Source organism: Grampus griseus (genome assembly GCF_964374135.1).
Source record: "Grampus griseus genome assembly, chromosome: 9".
Classification (NCBI taxonomy): domain Eukaryota; kingdom Metazoa; phylum Chordata; class Mammalia; order Artiodactyla; family Delphinidae; genus Grampus; species Grampus griseus.
In genome coordinates, this window is record NC_139003.1 from 88150753 (window position 1) to 88173544 (window position 22792).

The 22792-nt window shown below is 47.7% G+C and overlaps 1 protein-coding gene across 1 annotated transcript in view; it reads left to right on the top strand.

Moving 5' to 3' along the window:
- The window catches only part of CDHR3 (cadherin related family member 3), a gene marked incomplete at both ends in the record, with an annotated part of 68659 nt that extends 46181 nt beyond the window's left edge, over positions 1 to 22478 (top strand). The window contains 11 exons of the mRNA XM_082661878.1: positions 4886 to 5057; positions 6311 to 6428; positions 7629 to 7727; positions 9182 to 9408; positions 11714 to 11885; positions 13435 to 13685; positions 15402 to 15583; positions 17643 to 17656; positions 18844 to 18875; positions 20603 to 20651; positions 22174 to 22478. Of these exons, the coding sequence (XP_082518004.1) occupies positions 4886 to 5057; positions 6311 to 6428; positions 7629 to 7727; positions 9182 to 9408; positions 11714 to 11885; positions 13435 to 13685; positions 15402 to 15583; positions 17643 to 17656; positions 18844 to 18875; positions 20603 to 20651; positions 22174 to 22478 (1621 nt within the window). The remainder of the gene's footprint in view (positions 1 to 4885; positions 5058 to 6310; positions 6429 to 7628; positions 7728 to 9181; positions 9409 to 11713; positions 11886 to 13434; positions 13686 to 15401; positions 15584 to 17642; positions 17657 to 18843; positions 18876 to 20602; positions 20652 to 22173) is intronic.
- Between the last annotated feature and the right edge of the window lie 314 nt (positions 22479 to 22792).

Sequence of the window (22792 nt, forward strand, 5' to 3'; positions counted from 1 at the left end):
ATTATGCTCTTCAATGTCCCCCCGTTTTCCCCAGTGGCATGCCCAGTATAGTGCTAAGAATCAAGTGGTCCTGAGCCTGGCATCAAAACAGCTAAACCCTGTTCTGGACATACCCTACTTGCCTCTTCAGATCTAGCTCCCAGCCTCCCCCACCCTGCTCTGCGCCCCAGGAGGCTGACCTCTATGGATATCAACTGCTCCCTTGCCCTGCACCTTCCCATTGGCCCACGGGAAGCCCTGGAATGAGGGGGAGAGAGAAGTCAGGGTATTTATCCCCTGGCTCCCTCCCTGTCAGCGGCATGAGCCCCTCCACCTCCTGAAGGTCTCAGCTCCTATTAGGCCGCCCTCTGCGCACAGCACCCTCTGTCCCTGGTTCCGGTTTCAGAAACTGCTCCCTCCTCTGGCTCCTTGAGGCCTAGCAGTGGAAAGGGAGGCCCACTCTTCCTAGACCTAGACCATCCTTTGAAGTTCCCATGTACTGTGTGTACACGTTGTAACAGTCCCTTTACTAAACCCTCCCGGAATTATCTTAATTTGCCATCTGCTTCTTACTGAGGCCCCTATCAAAGCAATAATGGCCTTGACCATGTGATAGGTTCCTATCCCAACCCCAAGAACAGAGTCTGTTTGATGGGTGAGAACAGTTGTCATGGACAGTTAGGACCGTGACTTCCACACCATTTTCTGCATAAATCAAACCCACCACTGTTAAGAGAAGTCTGGTCCCTGTGATGGAGCAGAGGTGATCCACAGAGTCACTCTTCCACTTTCTTTGAAAATCTAAAGCTATGCTAGTGCCTTTGGGTGGCTCCAGTGCATCTTGGGAAATTCTTCTCCTCATGTCCTGCTCTTCTAGACCCTCCTGCTTTCCGCTTTGTTCTCCTGCCCTAAGAGGTGGGGGAAGATAGTTGAAGCGTAAGAACTCTGGGTATCAATGATTGGAGAGGACTGTGCTATCTCCAATCTTCCTGGTCAATTTTCTCCCCTCAGTGCATTTCTGCTAAGTGTGTACTGTGGCTTCCTGTGGTCCAGAGTCCCCTGATGTGTGAGATGACAGTTTACAAACTGCATTCCGTATTAGCTAGTAAAATCACATTTTGATAATCTTCTCTCCAAATTAGCCTTGAAGGTCAATGCCAGCCAGTAACTGAACTAATTGTATTTATTACTAAAGGTAACTCTAAACAATGTTCCAGGAGAGCTCTGGGCTTTTCCAGTGGGAGGAACTTGCAGTTGTCCTGTAAAAGCCAAGATATGAGGAGGGGCAACAAAAGGGCTCCTCCCTCAGCAGTCCAGGAAGTGAAAGGTTTTATTCCCAAACCCCAGCTTCGTTTGCATACTCCAGGGAGGGGCTGGGAAACCCTGACCCTGCATCACCCACCACTCTCCCCCGCCTAGCATCTCGTCCATTCCCACCACACCACAGTGGAAGCACCCGGGCAGGTCAAAAGCAAGCCAAACGACAGCACTGGCGCTGCCATGGGCTCTGGCAGCCCTGTCCCTGAATATTTACTCTTTCTTCAGGGCTCTTGGCACAGTGCCTGCGGCAGAGTCTGGGGGAGCAGGTAGAATAGGCTGGGAGGGCGTCAAGCACCCAGTGGATCCCACGAGGCAGGTGGCTTTGTGCCAGGTCCCCTGCCATCCCCATGGGTCCATGCAGGCTCTCAGGAGGCCGAGAGACAGAAACAGCCCCTGCGGCTTTCCCAGGCTGGTGATGAATGAGCCCAAGGCCCTGATGGAGGCATCAAAGGCCCCGTGACAGAGCCGCTATGGTTGTAAATCGTCAGGCGCTTGGCTGAAAGCGCTTCGCAAGCTGTTTGTGAGCCAAAGGCAGAGGATGTCGGCTGTGCCTGTCACCTCCAAGTGGGGGGGGAACCGTGGTCAGATGGCTGGGAGTGAAAGCAGCCCGCCTTTGAGGCAGGGAGTGATGAATGAGGGGGGAGTCGTTTTCCAAGTCATGCGTTTAGGGGAAAAATACCAAGTGGCAGGGGAAAATGAAAAGAACATGCCAGGTGGCCCTAAAGGGCCAAGTGTGAAGGCTCTTTTGGAGGGCGTGAAATGTCTGGCTTCAGGACCCTAGAGTCTTTGGGTGATGCAACCTTCCGGCTTCTGCAGACTTGTAATCAAGGCTCAGATCACTGAACCCTCTGTTGGCCTGGAGAGTCATTGATAGAACCGAAAGTAAAATTTACTGTGACTCTTAACACTGACAAGGGGATGGTGCCTGGATACATCAGCTTTCTGCGACAGGTCTTGAAACCACCCTGAATCTTTCTTCATCTGTAAAATGGGGACAAGAACACAAACCTCTAGGTGATGAGGGGATTAGAGATAGAGTTTTTAAAGTGTTTGGTAGGATACCACATATAGTTGGTATTTAACAAATAGTATCTATTCTAAGTATTTATGAGTAAAACCATGACATCGTGTCATCAAGACAAGAATGGAAATGCTCGGACTCCAGTCTTCCTGAGACACAGAGACATCATGGAGATTCAGTTACACCTGTGAGAAGGACCGCTTTCCCAGAACAAACCCAGTTATCCTCAGCAGCACAAAAACAACCTTGCCGTCAGACTTGGCTCCATGTTTGCTAAGCCCATTTTAGCTGCCATGAAGAGCTGATGTGGAATGTAGAAAGCAGCATAATTCTGTTTCAGAGAGAGGTGATAGTACAGAGGATTAGAGACACGTGTTGATGCTCTGAGAACAAGATGCCAAGACAGGATTAAATGTGCGAGGCTTTTATTAGTGGAAATGCCTGTGGGAGAAGATGGGGAGAGAGCTAGACTAGGCTGCGAGGGTCATCAGACCGTGATGCAAGTCTGACCTGAGTAAAGGAAGGAGGGAGGGTGCATGGGTGGGAATGTTCTAGTCTGTTCTGCAGTCCATGAACTTGGCTAGGGCATTGGGGAATCCTGGAGCCAAAGTCAGCTGTCACAGGACATGAATGAGTCTGCCTTAGTATCTCTGCCCTCCTCTGTCGTTGGTACACGACCTCACTGCAAATACAGTGATGGATTTCATAGCCCAGCAGCTGGGGTCTGTGGTCATTCTATTCCTGCAGCTGTAGGTCTTCCAGGCACATTCTCCTGGCATCCCCAATATATTTTTGTAAGAAATCCTGCCCAAGGCAAAACATGATTGTGGTGGGCAAAGAAAGAAAGAAAGAGAGAAAGGGAGAAAGGGAGGAAGGGAGGAAGGAGAGAGAGAAAAAAAGAGAAAGAAAATACTAGCCACACAAATTCCTCTTTGCCTGTACATGAGCCCCTTTGCAGTGTGATTTTGCCATTCCTCCCATCAAGAGATGGGTATCTCTTTCTACTCCTTGAATCTGGACTTGACCAGGTGAATTGCTTTGGCCATCGGAACATTCACAAACATGGTGCAGCAAAGGATTGAAAGGTGTGTATGCAGTGGGACTTGCCCTCTCTTGCTACTTTTGGAAGCCTAAGATCTCCATGCAAAGAGCACAGACTAGCCTCCTGGAGGATGAGAGGCAATATGAAGCAGAAACCACCCACCTTCCCACCATACCTGTGAGTGAGGCCATCCTGGAGCATCCAGCCCCCACCGAGCTGCCAGTGACTGGAGAGACCAGCCAAGCTGGACTAGAACCAAAAGAGTGAATGGATAACCCTTAGTGTTGTAAGAAAGAATAAATGCCTGTTGTTTTAAGCCACTAGGTTTTGGGCTGGTTTGTTATGTAGCAAAAGCTAATCAACATGCCCATCTTACAGATGGAGAACCTGAAACCTGGAGACCTGTGAAGTCCCTTAATGGGTCTGGAGATGTTACCATGCTTCCTCAGAGTCTCCCACTCCAAGCTGGGCTTGACCAGATGGCTCTGAGTTTGGGGGCAGCTTTACTCATTTGCATACTATTTGCCTCCCTGCTGGAGTGAACTGAGATTGGGACCCAGAATTCAACCTTTAATAAGCCTCTATTGAATGAATGATGCTAAGGTGTCAGGAGGCCCTTCTATGACTTTGAAGCCATGAGAACACAAGTGGAGGAATTTCCAGTCCTCTAAGCAGGGGAGGGAGGGTGCAGGGGTACAGCAATACCCCCCAACCAGATTATCAATTCCTGCAGGCAGGGGCAGAATTTCTATTTCTCTTATATTCTTCTTCACTCCTGTGCTAGTCCCATAAGCTACCATTCATTCAACAAATATTTGTTGAGTGTGCCAAGAACAAAGCAGATAGAGATCCCCAGTCTTGTGGAGCTTACATTCTTGGGGGCAAACAGGCGATAAACAGGATATGTAAGTAAACTGTATCGTATATTGGAAAATGGTAAGCACCAAGCATTAAACCTACAGGGGGGAAGGGGAGCGGGAGCAATGGGCTGGGGGCGTTGACATTTTAGTTGCGGTAGCCAGGGAGCCTCCTGAGAAGGTGCCATTTGATTCGAGACTAAAGATAGGGAAAGAGCAAGCCATGCGGTGCGCAGTTAAGTGCAATGGCCCTGAGGCCAGAGCCTGGGGAGTGTCCAGGAGCACAGGGAGGCCAGAGTGGAAGGACAGTGAACAAGAAGAATTAGTAGGAGATGAGTTCAGACAAGTAAGGGGTGGGCGCACGTCATGAAAGATGCTGTAGATCAGAGTCACGACTTTGAATGAAATCAGGAGCCCTTTGCGATTTAGGAGCAGCAGAGCGACGTGATCTGACATTTTCACAGGATCCCTCTGGCTGCTGTGTTAAGAATCCTCTGAAAGGAGTCAAGGGCAGAGTGGGGACACCAGTTAGGCAGGTACTGCCTTAACCACGGACTTGCTTTCAATTGAAATGAAAGCCGGGGTGTCTAGCCTGGGGCCTGTGTTAGAAGGAATGTTCAGTCACTATTTGTTGGGGGAAAATATTGAATCGTGTCTTTTCGCCAGCATTATGGTGCCTGAGAGAGCAGCCAAGGGGACGTTGCTTCTGGACCTGAGCAAGTTCTGCTTTGATGATGACAGTAAAGCACCAAACAACCAATTCAACTTCACCACGCCATCCGGAGTGGGGAGCGGCAGCAGATTTTTACAGGATCCAGCTGGCTCTGGGACAATCGTGGTCAGTTAACCGTCATTGCATCATCGAAAGGGCATTGGGGAAGTTGGTCTAACAGGCATAGTGCTTTTGCTGCCCCATAGAGAGAAATTTCCAAAGTAACTCCCTCTCCAAGCGACTGTAACTGACAAACTTAATAGTGACTCTGTTTTCCCCATTTGCTCTTTATTTTACCCAAGTTCCAGGAATTGTTTGTTATGCATGGTTATGCCTGGGGTGCTAAGGATTGGATTCTTTCTTGCATAGTTCACAGTTTGCAGGCTGCCTGCCTGGTTAGCGTGCTTCCACAGTCACATATCAGTGCCCTCTGGGCTCAAGCACTTTTGTTTATTTCAGTGCTCATTCCTCGCCATAGAGGTGTGAGGTGAGAGAGAGCAGGGCCAGGGCCATGCGTGTGTCCTGCTGAATTCCGCAATGTAGAACCACTGGAGACCCAAAAAAGAGGGGCATCTCCACTGGGGCAAATATGTAATTGGAGAAAGAATGGGAGCAAAAGGCAGGTCTCAATGAGCTGTGTGAGACATTTAACAACAAGGTTCCCACTGGAGGGTTGGGGGGAAAGGAGGAGAGATATAGAAGGGCAGGGTAAGGTGGAGGTCTTACAGGGGGGTGGTCTTGATGGGGGAGATCTTTGCATCAGAGATAAAGCCTCAGGAAGAAGAGCAAGCAGCCCACTAACCATCCTCTCAAACACCCCCTTCTCCACCTCCCATCCCCCAAAAAGTCGTACCAATTTTATTCACTGTGTCAACCAAAAATAACTTTTTTTTTTTCTGTTTGAGAAATTAATACATGTTCACTGTAGAAAATGTAGGAAACACAGAAAGGCATTACTATTCAGTAATAACCACTATTAACATGTTGATATATTTCTTTCTTGTCTTCTTCCCTATGCATAGATTTTATGTATCGTCTATATATATATGCATAAGTATTCTAAATGATGGAAATAACCTTGCATGTAGGATTCTGTATCATGCTTCTCTTTGACTTAACCTGAAATCTTGAGCCTATGCTGGGCAATAGTGCTTGATGAACATCTTTAAACAGATTCTCTCTCCTGATAAATTCTTTCAAATAAGTTCTCTAGCAGTGAGCAAAGGTATGGACATAACTTTTTAAAGCTCCTCCTATGGGAAAAAGTGCTTTCCAGAAAGGTTTTGCAATTTACATGTCCACTAACAGTACATGAAAATGTCAGTTCAATTAAAAGTATTGTTTATTCTGTGTAATCTGATGTCTCTGTTTTAATCTAGTTGATAGGTGATCTAGATTATGAAAATTCAAGTAATCTAGCAGCCGGCAATAAATACACTGTGATAATCCAGGTGCAGGATGTTGCCCCTCCTTACTATAAAAGCAAGTATCATTTTGGTTTATTTCATGAAGCATCTTCCTTGAGTAGCAGTGACTAAACTGTGCTGGGCAATGCTTGGGCTTGGGCTGGGGATGTATTTATGTTCAAAAGGAGAATTCCAAAAGCCCCAATACTTCGGAATCAGCCCAGCCTCCTCCTGTCCTTCACCAAGAACAGTTAATCAGTCTCCAAGTCCTTTCTTCTGTGTCACCTACAACTAAAATCTAAGGATTTTAGTAAGGATCTGCTGCCTTCCCCCCAACTCCACTGCACCTCCATCCCACTAGTATTGCTCTAATGCAGAACCTCCTCTATCAGAGCTGAATTACAACACCAAGAGTGTTTCAAGAGTCTTTCTGCCCACCTTTAGTCTTGTCCCTTTCCAACGCATCCACCACATTTCTGACAGTGATTTTCAGGAAACGCAAATGCCACCGTATTACTTCTTGCTGAAAGCCCTTGAGTGTCTCCCCATAGCTGTCAAGTTCACATTCAAACTCTTTGGCTTGGCACAAAGCAATAAAGAGAGTCACGTGAATTTTTTTGGTTTCCAAATGCATATAAAAGTTATATTTACACTATATACTGTAATCTGTTAAGTGTGCAATAGCATTGTCTTAAAAACATAATGAACATACTTTAATTAAAAATACTTTATTGCTGGGCTTCCCTGGTGGCACAGTGGTTGAGAGTTCGCCTGTCGATGCAGGGGACACGGGTTTGTGCCCGGGTCCGGGAAGATCCCACAAGCCGCGGAGCGGCTAGGCCCGTGAGCTATGGCCGCTGAGCCTGCGCGTCTGGAGCCTGTGCTCCGCAACGGGAGAGCCCACAACAGTGAGAGGCCCGCGTACCGCAAAAAAAAACAAAAAACAAAAAACACTTTATTGCTAAAAAATGCCAACCATCATCCGAACCTTCGGCGAGTCATAACCTTTTTGCAATGGTAACATCAAAGATCACTGATCACAGATCACCATAACAATATAATAATGAGGAAAACGTTTGAAATATTGCGAGAATTACCAAAACATGACCCTGAGACACAAAGTGAGCAAACGCTGTTGGAAACATGGTGCCGATAGATTTGCTCGACACAGGGTTGCCACAATGTTCAATCTGTAAAAAACACAATATCTGCAAACTGCAATACGTAAAACGCAACAGAATGAGGGATGCCTGTATTGTGATTTAATTATTTTTCCTATTTCCGTTTATAGATAATATCTACATTTATATTCTAACAAGCCCAGAAAATGAGTTTCCTCTTGTCTTTGATAGCCCATCCTACATATTTGCCGTGTCGGAATTAAGCCCATGTAAGTAACCGACGAGACACAGACTCCAGTGCTCTTGATAGACCCCTTCATCCGGAGGCACTTGGGTGGAGGAGGCTCCCCGTCAGAGGCCCTGGTGGTGGTGTGCACAGCGACTCACAGCTGATTCCTGGTTATTGCATGTCTTACTTCGTTTTAAATTCTCCTCACTGTGGAGGAGCCCTTCAGGTGAAATCCAGATTTTGAAAACTGTTGATTAAACTGCATTTCTCTGAACCCCCTGATTGCCTCTTTGTCTGGGTGCCTGATTCCAACTAATCCTCTCTTTTTGCAGCCTAAGTTTTCCCTTGGTCTCCACTGTGATTTTTATCCAGCTCACTCAGAGAATTGAAATTTAAAAATAGAGAGAAGGCTTCCCATTTCTAGATTTCTTTCATTTAAAAACAAAATAAAGATGTTTTCTCTCTCCCTTTGAAGGATTCCCTGGAGGCCTCTTTTTCCACCCTTTAGGATGCCTTGATTTCTGCGGGCTCCTCCCCACTCCAGCTGGGTTTCTCCCCGTCTCTCCCAGTGAAGGGGAGACTGTTAACTCTAGAATAATCAGACCTCACCACAGTCTTTGAGACTTGGATTGTGTATACTTCTACACTAAAAACTAAACAAAACAAACCCCAAAATCTCCCTCTAAAATGATCTCCTCTTCATTTCGTTTTCTCTCTTGATGATGAGCTCCATTTCCTGACATTACATTTTAAACAAAATACAAAAAGAGGGTCTGAAGAAAACGCTGTCGATTCCTTATGCCGTATCCAGTGAATAATAAGTGCAACAGGAATAGGTTTTTTATGAATTCACAGATCTTGCTACAATTATTAATCACCTACTCTGGGTCAAGCACGTAGTGCTGTTCTATATAGTTGAATAAGAGAAGATGCTGCCCTTGAGGAGTATAATTTATGAGGAAGAACTTCTATAAAACAAGCAAGCCCGAAGTCCAGCAGCCCACCAACAAGACTTGCAAAATAAGCAAAATGGAACAGGATTTAAAAATCAAAAATATTCCAATCATCCTGTTGCTAAACCTTTAAAAATCATGTTTTTCATCTGGTTTTGTAACAGCAACCCATGCTCAGTATAGAAAATTTGAAAAATAAAAAAGACAACACTGCTGCAAAAAGATGTATATGTGAAGGTTCTTTGCAGCGTTAGGATCATGTAATAATTGGTGTGCTTGGAGTCTATATGAGGATATGAATTGTCTTTTAGACTTCGCAGTACTGCTTGCATCATACGGCCAGTTTCCTAGTGGGTGTCATTAGTGTAATTTGAATTTAAAAGATGTAAAACATACAGAGTTTGAACAGCAAAGAGGCCCCCAAAAGTCTTTCGCCCATGGCACTGAGAGTGTCTGCTCCTGATTCCTCCTCTCACCCCCAAAGCAGGACTAATCTCAGATATTATTCTCAGCGGTAATCGCAGGTACTTTATTCTTCCAGCTAGAACCCGGGTTGGACGGATACAAGCGACAGATAAAGACTTCCCCCAGAGAGGCATCGTATACTCCATCTCCACCGGAGGGGCCAGCCAGCACTACCCAAACATATTTTGGATTAATCCCCAAACGGGAGAACTCCAGCTGGTGACTAAAGCAGACTACGAGACAACTCCCATCTATATTCTCAGAATCCAGGCCACCAACGGCGAGGACAGCAGCTCAGTCACTGTGAGTGGGGCTGTTTGGTGCATTCACACCAGCCCAACTGGTTGACTTCGGGTCTCCCTGGCACCCTCCAGGTGTGGCCGCAGCAATAAGGAATCTTAATAGGGCACCTCCTGCAGACATGACAAGAAATGGCTAGGGGTGTCCCAGACAGCACAATCGGACACACATAGCAGTGCCAGGAGATAAAGATTGACATCTGTAAGCCCACGTTTATGGGTGACTGGGAGAAGTGCTGAGATGGATGGCCACCCTGGGGGACAAGCTTCCTCCTGTTGCCCTTAAATCCCCCCTTGCTGTTGAGGTGGGCTGTAGCTGTGCATCGCCCCCAAGTAGTTTTACCCTGTTGCTACCCTGAGACCCATCATACCAGATGGGATAGGTCTTAAAATGATCTGGCTTGACACAGCGCTATGCTGCTTTGTAACCTCTGATGTTGAGAATCTGGTTAAGTGCATTTCTGAGTCAGTAGGTCTGAGTAGGGCCTGAGAACCTGCATTTATAACATGCTTCCAAGTGGTGCCGAGGCAGCTGGTCCATGGCCGTGCTTTGAGGAGCCAGGCTTTGACAGGTCTGTGCTGCCAGTGGTCAGGAATATTTGAGCGTAATATGATGGTCACAAAGAGGAAACTATTTCTTGGTCTTTCCCGTTAGTAAAGTGAAAAAGCCTAAGGCAAAATGAACTCAGCTAGCGGCAGGCAGCCCTGTGTGATAGAATGACTGGTCCAGGGTCAGGAGGCAGAGTTCATTTCTCAACTTTGATCCCAATTTGCCAAGGGGGTCCGAGCAATGCTTATCTTTGTACCCTGATTTCTCTCTCACACATGGAGAGTCACCTCATAACCCAATGCCTGAATAGTCCAGTTCCTCTGATGACTTGCTTTGAATTAGTGGGACGATGTTTTCAATGATGTGTAAGGCTTGGCATTGCTAGCTGAGAAAAAGATGTGCTAAGTTGAAGGTAATTGTCGTGTTTGTTAGCTTGGGTTTTTGAGAGGAATGAATGGAGTCCACTTTGGGAGCTAACTAGAGAGAACATTTCAATTTACTCCTGGGCTCAGAAATAGCTGAAATCCCCAAATTTCAGAGGTAGAATGAATACGACTCTTAAATTCATAAGCTTTTAAAAAGGGTGATGATCACATAAGTCCCTTTCAGGGCTGACATTCTGTGATTCCGTGCTGGCAGGCATCCCAGTCCATATTCCAATTCACCAGGCATAAAAGACAGTGATGAAAGAGAACAGACTGGCCCCTGCTTGTGGCAGGCCAGCGCCACCGGCTCAGTGCAGTGCTGAGATCCCGGGTTACACACAAGACCCCGGCTAAGCCAGGTCGCCTCCTTCTATCCCACTGGTTCTCAACCCTGGCTGAGTATTAGAATCGGCTGGGGAACATAAAAATCGTGCCTGGGGACTTCCCTGGTGGCGCAGTGGTTAAGAATCCGCCTGACAATGCAGAGGACACGGGTTCGAGCCCTGGTCCGGGAAGATCCCACATGCCGCGGAGCAACTAAGCCCGTGCGCCACAGCTACTGAGCCTGAGCTTAGAGCCCACGAGCCACAACTACTGAAGCCCGCGTGCCTAGTGCTTGTGCTCCACAAGAGAAGCCACCGCAATGAGAAGCCCGTGCACCGCAACAAAGAGTAAACCCCGCTCACCGCAACTAGAGGAAGCCAGTGCACAGCAACGAAGACCCAAGTCAGCCAATCAATCAATCAAGGAAGAAAAAAAAAAAATCAGGCCTGCGCCCCACCCTCCAGGGAGTCCAATTCATTTGGTCTGGAGAGGGCCAGACAAAGTGGAGCCATGGTTGAGAGCCATTGTTCGATCTTCCAAAGTTAAAGACAGAACTTCCAACTCACAGGGGCAGCAAGCAAGGAAGCACAGGAGGGTCACCGTAAATCCATCATCGTTACCGGAAAAACAACTCAGCATCATCTGGGGGTGAGCGCATGTGTCTAGCTGCATATGTGTGTGGGGGTGTGGAAATGTATTATTACGTATATTATGCACACGTGCATGTACACACACAACACACAGTAGAGAAGTTAATAGCATAGGACTTGGAGTAAGACAGACCTAAGTTCAAATCCCAGCTCTGCCACTCACCAACTGAATGGCCTTAGGTCAATTACCTAATCTCCCTAAGCCTCAGCTTCCCCATCTGTAAAATGGGAATAAACATATTATCGATCTTGGATGAGGTTAAACCTCACTAATTCACAAAAAGCACACAGCCCAGTGCATGGCACACAGTAAGGGCTCAGTGATAACTACTCAGTGAGACCACTTTCCTGCTGCTCTAGGTGACTGTGAACATCATTGAAGAAAATGATGAAAAACCAATCTGTACCCCAAACTCGTACTTCCTGGCCATCCCAGTGGATCTGAAAGTTGGCACAAATATTTACAATTTCAAGCTCACGTGTACTGACCTTGATTCCAGCCCCAGGTCTTTTCGTTACTCCATTGGCTCAGGTATGGTATTGATGTCAGTGGTCCTGGACCCTTGCTGAGGGCTCCTGGTGTTGGGGGCTGTAGCAGCTGTTTAGGAAGAAGGGGTGGGGGTCTGAGCTCACACACTGATCTGGCACAGCGTGTAGGGGGTGGGGTGTTTTGAATGAGGAAACCAAGGGTGAGGAGTCAAATGGTTCTGGAATTCCCAGTCCCCGCCCCCCGCTTGGCTTCCCCTTCTCACCTAACTCTTCCCAGACTCCCATACCTGGCTGCCCAAAGGCCCAAGGAACAGTGAATCCCATTGATGGTGACCCGCCCCCCCCACCCCCAATTCCCAGCCTGTCGTAGGATTCATGAATCAGATTAGTGTAGTTTAAAAACATTTTTTTAGTCCAACTCCTCCCCCACCTCTTTTCCTGCAAGCTTGTTGGTGGGGGGGGGGGCAGGGGAATCCCAGTCCTCTCTCTGAATAATAATAGATGAAATAGATTAAATGCATTTTGAAACGCGTCCTCAGGAATTCTCTTCTGCTCCATTCATTTTCTCTCTTTAAAAATATACCATTGTGGGAGGGAAAGAAAAGAGCACCCCTCAATGGAAATGAGACCAAAATAGTTCATCTAATGAAGTGCCGGGGCCAGGGATTTAAACCCAAACAAGCAGAGCAGTTTCACGTGAAAGACTGAAAAGCCAGCTCCGCCGCCTGCTGAGCCCTGGCAGAGCCGGAACTGGAGCAGCAGGAAGCCTCTCGAGCAGGCTGTGTCACAAAACCCAGGGGCAGAGCCCACCTCAAGACTGCAGTGGCCGGAGATGGGAACAATCCATACTGAGAACCCTCAGGCCTTTATGGGGCACTTCGTTGCTCGGGAGTAAAACTGCATCATCCCCTGGTCCATTTACTGGTTTTTAGTTGGTAGTGAGTCTGCAGCCACCGGGGGAATGAACAAGAGCTGCTTGGGCGGGCAGCTTCTCTGCTCTGGGCTCCCTAAGCTGTGAGCCTGCAGCCCCAGACGAGCCGCTGGGGAGGTGGGGGTGGGGACTACTGTCCCTGCCAGCCCAGGACACACCTTCCTTTGGGGGACTCCAGGGACATCCATCACGGGTGTGACCAGCCCGGTTTCATGAAAGGCGTGCAATGAACTTGGCCCATGGCTAGGGACGTGGCCCCCTCTTCCCTCTTGCCGCCCACTGATTGGTCTGAGCGTGACTTACACATTGTTACCAAGTTAATGCTGACGATGAGCATTGGCCGCAGCAGGATTGCTAGCTCCCTGCCTGATGCTCAGCGCGGTGGCGGCCATTCTCCCTGGACACCTGTGCTGGTGCCCTTTTCTACTCTCATTTTCATTGCAGCCACACTGGTTGTAAGCCAGAGTCTCTCTGTACTCATGAAATCTCTGGTGCTGTTAAGGCCCATATCCTGTCACTGCCCCCACCCTGGTACATCAGAAGTAGTCTACACCTGAGGTGGGATGTTTAAGAAAAAGACTGAATGTAGTTTTCTTCTAACCCTTATTTCTCACGCTCTTTTCTTCCTATTCCCAAAATCCTTGCATCGAATCTCATTTAGGGAACATCAACAGTCATTTCACCTTCTCTCCTAACGCCGGGTCCAACGTTACAAGCCTGATCCTCGCAACTCACTTTGACTATGCTAGTGGGCTTGATAAGATCTGGAACTACAAACTACTTGTCTACATAACTGATGACAACTTGCTGTCCGACAGGAAGAGAGCTGCAGCTCTTGTTGAAACAGGCACAGTGACCCTGAGCATTAGTGTCATTCCTCACCCAACCACGACTGTCACCACAACCCCCAGGGTAAGGGTTTTGGGAGATGGACTTCCCAGTTATATCCCTTGTAACTGATGTTGATGGAGCCCCTTGACCTAGGAGAAATGTGGGGTGGACTGAAAAGAGTTGAGGTGTTAGGATGTTGCCAGAAACGCCAACCGTGGGCTGGATCGGAATAGTCACTGGGTGGTAGAAAAAATCTGGGTGAGACCTTGGGCTTATAGAACCACTGACATTTCCTAGTCTGGTAAAGAAGGAGGTACACATATGCACAGACTTGTGATAGATCAGGCATTGCCCATCCAGGGTATGGACATGTTGCTGCCTTCACAAGCCCTTCTCTGCTTGCTCTTAAGAGCCAATACAAGTCCGTGTCCATGAGAGCAGCTAGCTGCCAGATGCTCTTCTCTACTTCTTTTGAAGAGTCACCATTTGTCAGTCTATACCCTACTCCCCACCCACTCCAAAAAGAAATCCATTTATTCAATCTGCAGATATTGATTTAATACCTATAATATGCCAAGCACTTTGGTGAATAAGCCAGAAATTATCTCTGCTCTCTCATGGAGCTTATAGTATAGGTTAGTGGTTCTCAAGAGTGGTCCCCAGACCAACAGCAGCAGCAGCATCACCTGGAAACTAGTTAGAAAAGCAAATTCTTGAGCCCACCCCGGAACACTAAAGTTATACCTCATCCAACCATGATCATCACTACGACTTCCAGGGAAGGATGTTGAAACCTGGAGTCCTCACCAAATCCCCAGACCTACTGGATTAGAAACTGTGGTGTGGGACCCAACCATCTGTGTTTTTAACAAGCCTTCCAGGCCATTCTGATTGCACTAAAGTTTTAGAGTCTCTGATCTAGAGGGGGAGACGGATTACAAACAGGTGTGCAAATTAGTAAACTACCTACAGACTGTCATAAACAGTAGGAAGAAAAGCAGCCCCATACTTGGAGTATGCCAGAGGAAAAGGAACCAGAACCTCAGAAAGCCACCTGTGACAGGTGGTCAAATCCTGCTTCTCAGAGTCTTACCAAGAGCTGCTTAATATTCCTTTCCTGTGGGCTGGAGTCAATATTACCCCCAATGAATGGAGGCATTAGGTGACTTGAAGGGCTTTCAGTTGTGGTAGGAGCCAGTAGGTGCCCCAAGTAAGGAATTGCCACCTTTCTGCAACTTACAACACAACCCAGCTCTGACATCTCCAACCTGGAAATCTCCATAACTTTTTGTTATCAGTCTCCCTCTCTGGGAAGCAAATGCTGAACTTGAGGTCTCACTGTGATAACAGCCTGCTCAGCTGGCAGCACAGCTGGCAGTGACTGAACACTGAGAAGCTTACAAAGTGTTTAAAAAAAAAGAAACAAAAAACCCCAACTTTCACGGCTCATGCCTTCCCAGTGAGAGACAATAGCTATATTAGTCCCTAGCTTATGCCATGATTTGGCAGGGAAAAAAAGCCAATGGAATTTTTAGCTTTGAGGAAGGAGAAGAAAGAGAATGAAATTAGGCCTAGAGTTGCTCTCCAGTTCCCTACATTTTCTGGGTTTTGGTCTAAGGACATCTGACAAGACTATAAATAAGGTGATGGGTTGAAGAGTGAGAACGATGAGCACACAGATGTCCGACCTTTAGAGCAAGAACAAAAAGCAGGATGAACATTCAACCACCCAACGTGAGAGGGTTCTGATGTCAAAGACTACCAGCCTCCACTCATCTCCCTCTTCTGTCATTCAAGCCCAGGATCACCTACCGGATCCTGAGGAAGAACGTGTATTCTCCATCGGCCTGGTATGTGCCTTTTGTCATCACTTTGGGCTCCATGCTGCTCCTGGGTCTCCTGGTGTCCCTGATCATCCTATTGGCCAAAGCCATCCACAGACACTGTCCCTGCAAGGCTGGGAAGCACAAGAAACCTCTGTAAGTTGCCAGTGGGCTGGGCCCTTCCCCCATTTCCTTACGGAGGATACTGCCTCTGGTGATGCCAGGAGAAGGAAAGGGAGACAGTTGGGATTTCTCCACAGGGTAGAGAGGGTGCCTGGAATGAAGAAAGGAAACGGAGCTACCGGGGAGACGTCCCAGCTCCCCTTGTCCTGGTGGACCCCCTTCATCACCTGCCGGGCCAGGAAACTGTTCCTTTGCTTTTCCCTGGCACCTGCCCCATACTTGATGAGTTCTCAATGAAATCAGGGCTTCAGCCTCTTGGTGATCTTGTCCTGGATAAAAGCTCCAGAAACAAGGCCGGTTGTGAGTAGTAGTAGAATATGCCGTGCTGTTATTTGTGGAATATTTAAAGGATGGGATGGAATTAGAAGAAGCATAAAAAGGAATAAGGGAATTAAGCTTTTGGCTCCAGTGACTGAACTGGGCTCTGGTGTGACTAAATAATCATTGTTCTTTTGCGTGTGGCCCTCTCAAGGGCTGTAAACGCAGGCCTGCTTCCTCTCCCTGGGATGCTCACCTGCTCACTTATATGCCTCTTTCGGTGACGCTCTGCAGAGTGTCTTTTACTGGCTAAAGGGAGGTACTAGAGTAAAGTGGAGAAAGCATCAAATTGTTACAAGCTTCCCCAGAGCCAGTTTCTTGAGTCTTAGTAGCTCTTACAGTGAGAACGTGATGGTTCTGAGCCTGGGCTTTGGAGTCAGATAAGGTTGAGGTTCAAATCTTGGGTCTGCCATTTTCTGGGTATATGGCTTTGGGCAAGTGACAACCTCTGTGAATCTCAATTTCTTTATTTGAAAACCAAACAATTAAATGAGCAAATGCAAAGGAACAACTTAGCACTGTTCCTGATGTGGAGTAAATGCTTAATACACTATTTTTTTTTTTAATCTTGTTGCATGATTTTTCATGGCTGAGTCCCAGTGAGCTTAGGATTCTAGATTCTAAGTTTAGCTCTGTACACCCAAGTATCTTGAGGTATTGGAACTTGAATTTTGGAATTTCTCACCGGCAAAAAGAAGGGGTGATAAGACTCATGTGCCATTTAAAGGTATTTTGAAGATTAACTACTACTGTCAAATAATTTAAAATCTATGGATGAAAGGCTGTATAAAAGTATAAGTATTAGCATAAAGATGTGCATTGCATTTTGCCATATTTATTGGGGGCATTCGTTGCTATTGGCAACCTTGACTTCAAGGTAAGACATCCTTGAGCATCTGCTGAAATTTAAAAAGGTCTTTTTATTTGGACTATACTCACAAATTGATTTGAGAAAAAAAAACCAGCTCCAAAAGAGTGATGCTTAAGCTTGTAAGGATGGCAGTGCTCTGTAATGGGATTTGGGCAGAAGTTCTTAAAGGAAGTAATCCAATACTGAACACTGCAACTCACATGCAATTTATAGTCAAATGTGCGCCTTGAACCTGGTGGCTTCAGTTACCTTCTACATATTGTTTTCAACGTGGTTGACTTTTAAAAAACTAGCTAGTGATTCAGACTCAGACCTGGCCTCTCTGGCAATTTGTTGTACCATATGGCAACCAATATTTGTCCCATAGCAGAGAATAAAATTAGAGTCACAGAATGAAGGGTCTTAAGAGTCCAGGTGTCCAGCTCTTCATGTTACAGGAAGCCAGGGTTTAACTGCTAGTCATCGAACCTTCCCACTGTGGGTCAAATCTTCTGCTCAGATGGTTACTGGGGAGGAAAACCAGGCAGGAAGAATCGCTGGGCCGTCTGATGGGGTCGTCATGCCCTCACTCAGTGTTGTCAGAGAAAATAGGTTCCCTGAAGTTCTCTAAAGCAATAGTTTTCAAACTTATCAAACTCCTAAGCCTCCTTAGTCCCAACCCAGCAGTGATGGAGCAGGGCTGGGAGCTCATTCTGCATTTTAGTCCCCTGCCCTGGTCCCTCTTTCAATCGACCCCTGAATCCCGGGGAACACAGTTGCCCAAAGGCCCCCATGTTGTCACGTGTGTACCAGGGCAGAGTGCTCTCAGGTTAATTCTTGTCCATCCCTTCTCCCCCGATACAGGGTGAAGAAAGTAGGTATGTACGGTGCCGATTACCTTTGTTTGTTGCTGTTATTGTTTTTTGCTTGCTCTGTTGTACTACATAAAAGGGTTCCAACTCGGTGGAGAATCAGGGCACAGTCCTGTGTTGGTGGGTTTTCCGCCACATCATCTGTGGATGGAACGAAACAGAGGTCGGACGTAGCTGGAGGAAGGGGAGGGCAGGGCAGGGTGCATGGGACCGTTGGCCCGCTTGGGTCTCATTCGGTCCTGCCTGTTCCTTACTGAGTCACCTCCAATCAGCTTCACATCAGCACCTAAAGGTCTGCTCCCCACCAAGCGGGTCAGGAATGGAGAATTCTCCGTGAGTTAAACACAGAATCTACTTGCTGCTACACACAGAGGGGGTGACCCCTCCTGAGGACAGCTAGTGCCCTGTATTAGACAGATGCCTCTTTTTAAAGAACAAATGATACTTTATTCTCAGATTGTGATGGATTTGAACATTCTCACATGTTACTTAGGTTAGGGTAGTTAGAAATCGGGGCTGGGTGCAGTCAGATGGGCTGGGAGAGCTGAGTGATTTCAGGGCGTTGGTGAAATGAGCAAGGCCTATCTGAGGAGACATCACCACTGTCTCCAAAGCTGTGGTCTCAGGGAGACTCCAAGCTATGGGGAGAGACAGGACAAAGAACCGGAAAGAGTGTTTTTGAAAAATGATTGTTCTAATCACTCCAGCCATAGGTGTGTGCATCTGACATGCACAAGGGATATCTCAGCAGGGTTAGAAATTTAACTACAGTGGTTATTGATCATATCGAATGAGATAATTCTAAAAAATGAGATTTTTCACAAACTATCTCCCATCCTAGTTACTTTGTAAAAAGGGCATAAGGAATGGACGCAAAGAATCCTCAGATGAGAAACAAAGGTAGCAACCCCCTCTTTCTTTTTTACCTATAAAGCCATTTAAAACCTAGTTTCCAGTAATGACAATAAGCTGGAAAAAGAATTAAAAATTTTTAGTGGTGTATTATGAGAGTGTGTGTGTTTCTGAGAAGGTGGAAGGAGGTCAACAAACATGTCTAGAGACAGAAAATTCTTTGCTATGCCTGCAATACTAAGCTCAAATCCTGCTTAAGAGAGATCTCTTTGTAGGGGTAAAATTTTAAGGTCAATTTAGTGTCCAAGAAGCTTAACTCTTGTCTGTCCTCTTGCCTGCAGAAATGAAGAACACAAAGAGAGAGGCGGCGGTGGTGAGGCTGGCTGGCCCCGGGGGCGCCGGGTTGGGGAGGGCCTCTGGTCTCCCCCCGGCCGTCTTGCCACAGTCCCACGGGGGTGTTTATCATTCAGGGAGATGCTTGTATCTGGCCACTGGAGCAGACTGCTGTGTGACGAGCTCCTGATAGAATTTGTTCCCTCCACTGAACCTGTCTGCTGCTATATTTGCAGAAGAACTGGATTTCATAAATATTGAATAGTGGTGTTTATTATCTACACTAGTTCTCCGGGAGAGTGAGTTAGGGGGAGAGGAGCTTAAAGACCAGAACTGGTGCTTCAGCCTTCAGTGGGATTTACTTTTGCTTTGCTTTTCCACACCTTGAGGGAAAAGTGATAGAAAAAGAGCACAGTGGGAGGCTGGCTCTGCCCTCTCGGCCATATGACCTTGACCTCAGGGACTCCCTCGGCCTCTTTAAGCTTTAGATTCCTCACCTGTGGAACGGGAGTGAGAACAGCTGCCCTGAGATAACAGGTGGGGAAATACTGGGAAAATTATGAAGAGTCATGTAAATGCAAAGTGTCACAGGACAGCTGGGGAGTTACCTCCTCACGTGACCTCCTGAGTTTTCTTTCACTGAACCTGATCCACCCACTGGAAGTGACGGAACTTGAAGGTGACCCCCTCCCAGGTCTCCCCTAACCCCTAATAATAGGACTTTGTTATGATCTAAGATCCATGAATTTGGGAAATGACAGGCAGGACGCGGACGAAGTATCGCTTCAGGCCAGTCTCCTAAGTGCTTATAAGCACTGGTCTGCAAACAGGAGGAAGGGGTGATCTCCTGTCTCCTGGGTCTTATTATTGCCTAAGGCAAGTACCCTTGACGATGCCACTCAGAGACTGAGACATATGTAGAGTTAAATTCGTCGATTAAATAAATCAATCCCCCTGGCCGTAAAAAGTGCAGCTTCTGAGTTGATCAAGTGGAGGAAAGCTGTACATCTCGATTCCTTCTGTTTTCACAGAGGGGAGCTGTGGGCAAGTGAGTAGGTAACGGCTTATGTGATGCAAACGGGGGTCAAAGGCCCATTAAACTCCCAACACCGTCCTCGTGAGTGTGCTGAAGAACGGCGTCGTTGGAGGGCACCGTGTGAGGGAAGGGGGTGTTTCCAGGGGGCAGAGGTCAGGTCCTGGAGGGCGGCACAGAGTACAGGTCAGGAGAAAGAATAAGGTGGGGAACACCAGGCTTAGGTGAGGCAGGCCAGGCCCGGAGGCAGCGCTGCATTGGCCTAGGCTGACTCATCTGTGCCTGCTCTGCACGTAACATCTGCCTGGCAGATCCCGCGTAGGTGATGTCGATCTTGGCCAGTGCTGCATGGCATTTCTGCTCTTCCTTCTGTGCAGCTTAGATGGCGTTTACTCAGGATGCTTTCCTACCCCCCAAGTCTGCATTAAATGTCCTTTTCCCACCCCTGTTCCCCCACGCCCCCGTAGCATCCTATATTCCCCCATCACAGGCTTTATCACAGTAAACTGCAGTGCCTCTTTGTCAATGGCCCCTGCTTGATGGCAAGCTTTGGGCGGGCGGTAACCAGCCCTGCCTTGTTCACCGATGTGTCCCGAGCATCTAGCACAGTGCCTACTGAATAAATAAATGTCAGGAATGTCCTGGGTAAGGAACGTGGGCTGTAAGGAAGAGCAGCCTCTCCTGGGGGGAGGAGTGTAGGGCTGTGCTTGAAGCCGTCTCTTTCTTTTCCTTAGGAAACAATCCAGATGAACACTGTCTTTGATGGAGAAGCCGCAGACCCAGGTAATTAAGTGGCAGTGTCGTCCGTAAGGGCACTGATCATATTCCAGGCTGGTGGAGTCATGAAGGACCATATCCCACGTCCTGCTCTTCACTCAGTCTGCCAGTGCGTTTGGTTGTCGGGCCTACACAGTGCTGATACTTCCAGGCGGCACCGCAACGTGAGATCGGCTCAAAACAGAGCTGGCTTGTAGACACTCAAGCACATGATCACGTGTGAGGCCTCAGCAGGTTTCCACCTAAAGGGTCCCACTCAAGGGCCACGCCTCTGTCCAGCCTCCCTCCCTGAATCACAGGCCAGTTCAGGGAATTGGTGAATTCAGTAACCCACTGTGTCTTCTGCTCACTGGGACTCAACCTCCCCCCACCTGCCTCATCCTTTCTGAATGCTTCTAAACACCATCCTATTGGTAATGAGAGATATGGAGAAATGGCAAGCTTGGCTTCTTTTTTTCCTCGATCAGGGCCAAGAATTCCTTCTTGGACAGCAAGATGAACATAAGGTAAAGCTGGCCTCCAGAGCTCTCATCACCCCCATGAAATCAGCTCCAAATTTAGCTCCTTTACACACATCCCTTCACTTACAAAGGCTCAATTATAGACGTGAATAAAGGGAAGGAAACCAAATTCGGGAGGCAAGTGCGTTGGCTCCCTGCCACCCTCACATGCGAACGGCTCCGCTTGGTCCTCCTCAGAGGGAGGATGGCTCCTCTCCAGGACAGGCTGCCGCTGCTGCTGGAATTAAATTTCCCTCTATTATTAGGTACTTGTTACCATAATGTGCCCACATTAGCATAAGTGCTGGTGGGATCCTCTGCCTGAGAGGCCACTCATGCTGTAGGGAAACAGCAGGAGCAGGGGCACGCCGGAAACTAGATCTTCTGGGGCAAAAGCCAGGGAGGACCGAGGCTGTTCTGCGTCTGTGTGTTTGCGAGAAGGAAAAAGGAAGCGATGAGCCAACTGGACTAATGTGAACAAACATCAATTAGCGTCTGCAGGCTCCGACACAATAAAAATGGCTCCCTTGCATCATCTCAACTGGGGCCAGATTTTTGTGTCTGTGTCTGCAAATCTCTGCTAACATAACATAGATAAAAATCAAAGTCTTTCCCTCCTTCCTTGGTGAACTCCTGTTTATATCAGGGATTCAGGGGATCTTTTTAAACAAACAAATCAGAATGTAATGGGTCACCCCATGAGAAACTGAGCCTAACTTATCTGAAGCTCATGTTGAGTTCAAGACTTCTGTGGCCTCTCATCTTGCCATTGAGGTGACCTTGAGACTCTCCTAAACCTTTCTTTCCAGGGAAGCGTGAGATTTGCTACCTGTGTGGTCACAGCCACACAGCTCAGCTCGTGGAAAGGGCAGGCAGGTGAAGATTGTGTTCTTCACAAGCCTGCTTTCAATCTTTCTAGCTGCTTCATCTTTCCCTGGGGGCGAGAAGAGAGCAGGGTGGAGATGGGGGAGCAGAGAAGCATTTGGATTCCTTTGTTTATACATTGGTGGTGTAATTTTTTTCCCTAGTTACTGGGGCAATATATGAATTCAACACAAAAACTGGAGCCAGAAAGTGGAAAGATCCCTTAACCCAAATGCCAAAATGGAAGGAGTCCAGCCCTCAGGGAGCTGCTCCAAGAAGACCTGTCACTGGGGAAGGGACCGGGCCACTAAGGAGCACCCACAAGGAAGGAGATGGGCTGAGAAACAAAGCACAGGCCAAGAATACAGTCCCACGGTCCAGGAACCAGGACAGCAAGCCAAGCACCCCAAAGAACAGAAACTCAGCCCTTATGGGTGGGGGGTCCCCCAAACCGCACCCAGAAAAGTGAACAGTGTCTGGCTGCCTGGCCCACAGCACAGCACAGGGCGGGAGCTTGACTGTCTGGGACGCTGCCTCACCCTACATTCTTCGAGGGCAGGGTCGGGGTGGAGGGCTGAAAATGTGGAGGATCCAGGGTCCCAGGTGGAATGTTTGACAGACTTTAAAATGAAGGCCTTTCATCTCAGAGTTGCCTTTTTCTGAGACAGCCCAGGAGAGATTTTGCCCTGGCCTCAGTACCTCTGATCAGCTGGACTGTAACTGGTGGGTGTGGACTTGTGTTTCTTCTTCACATTGACCTCTAGGAAGCTCTGTTCCGTTCGC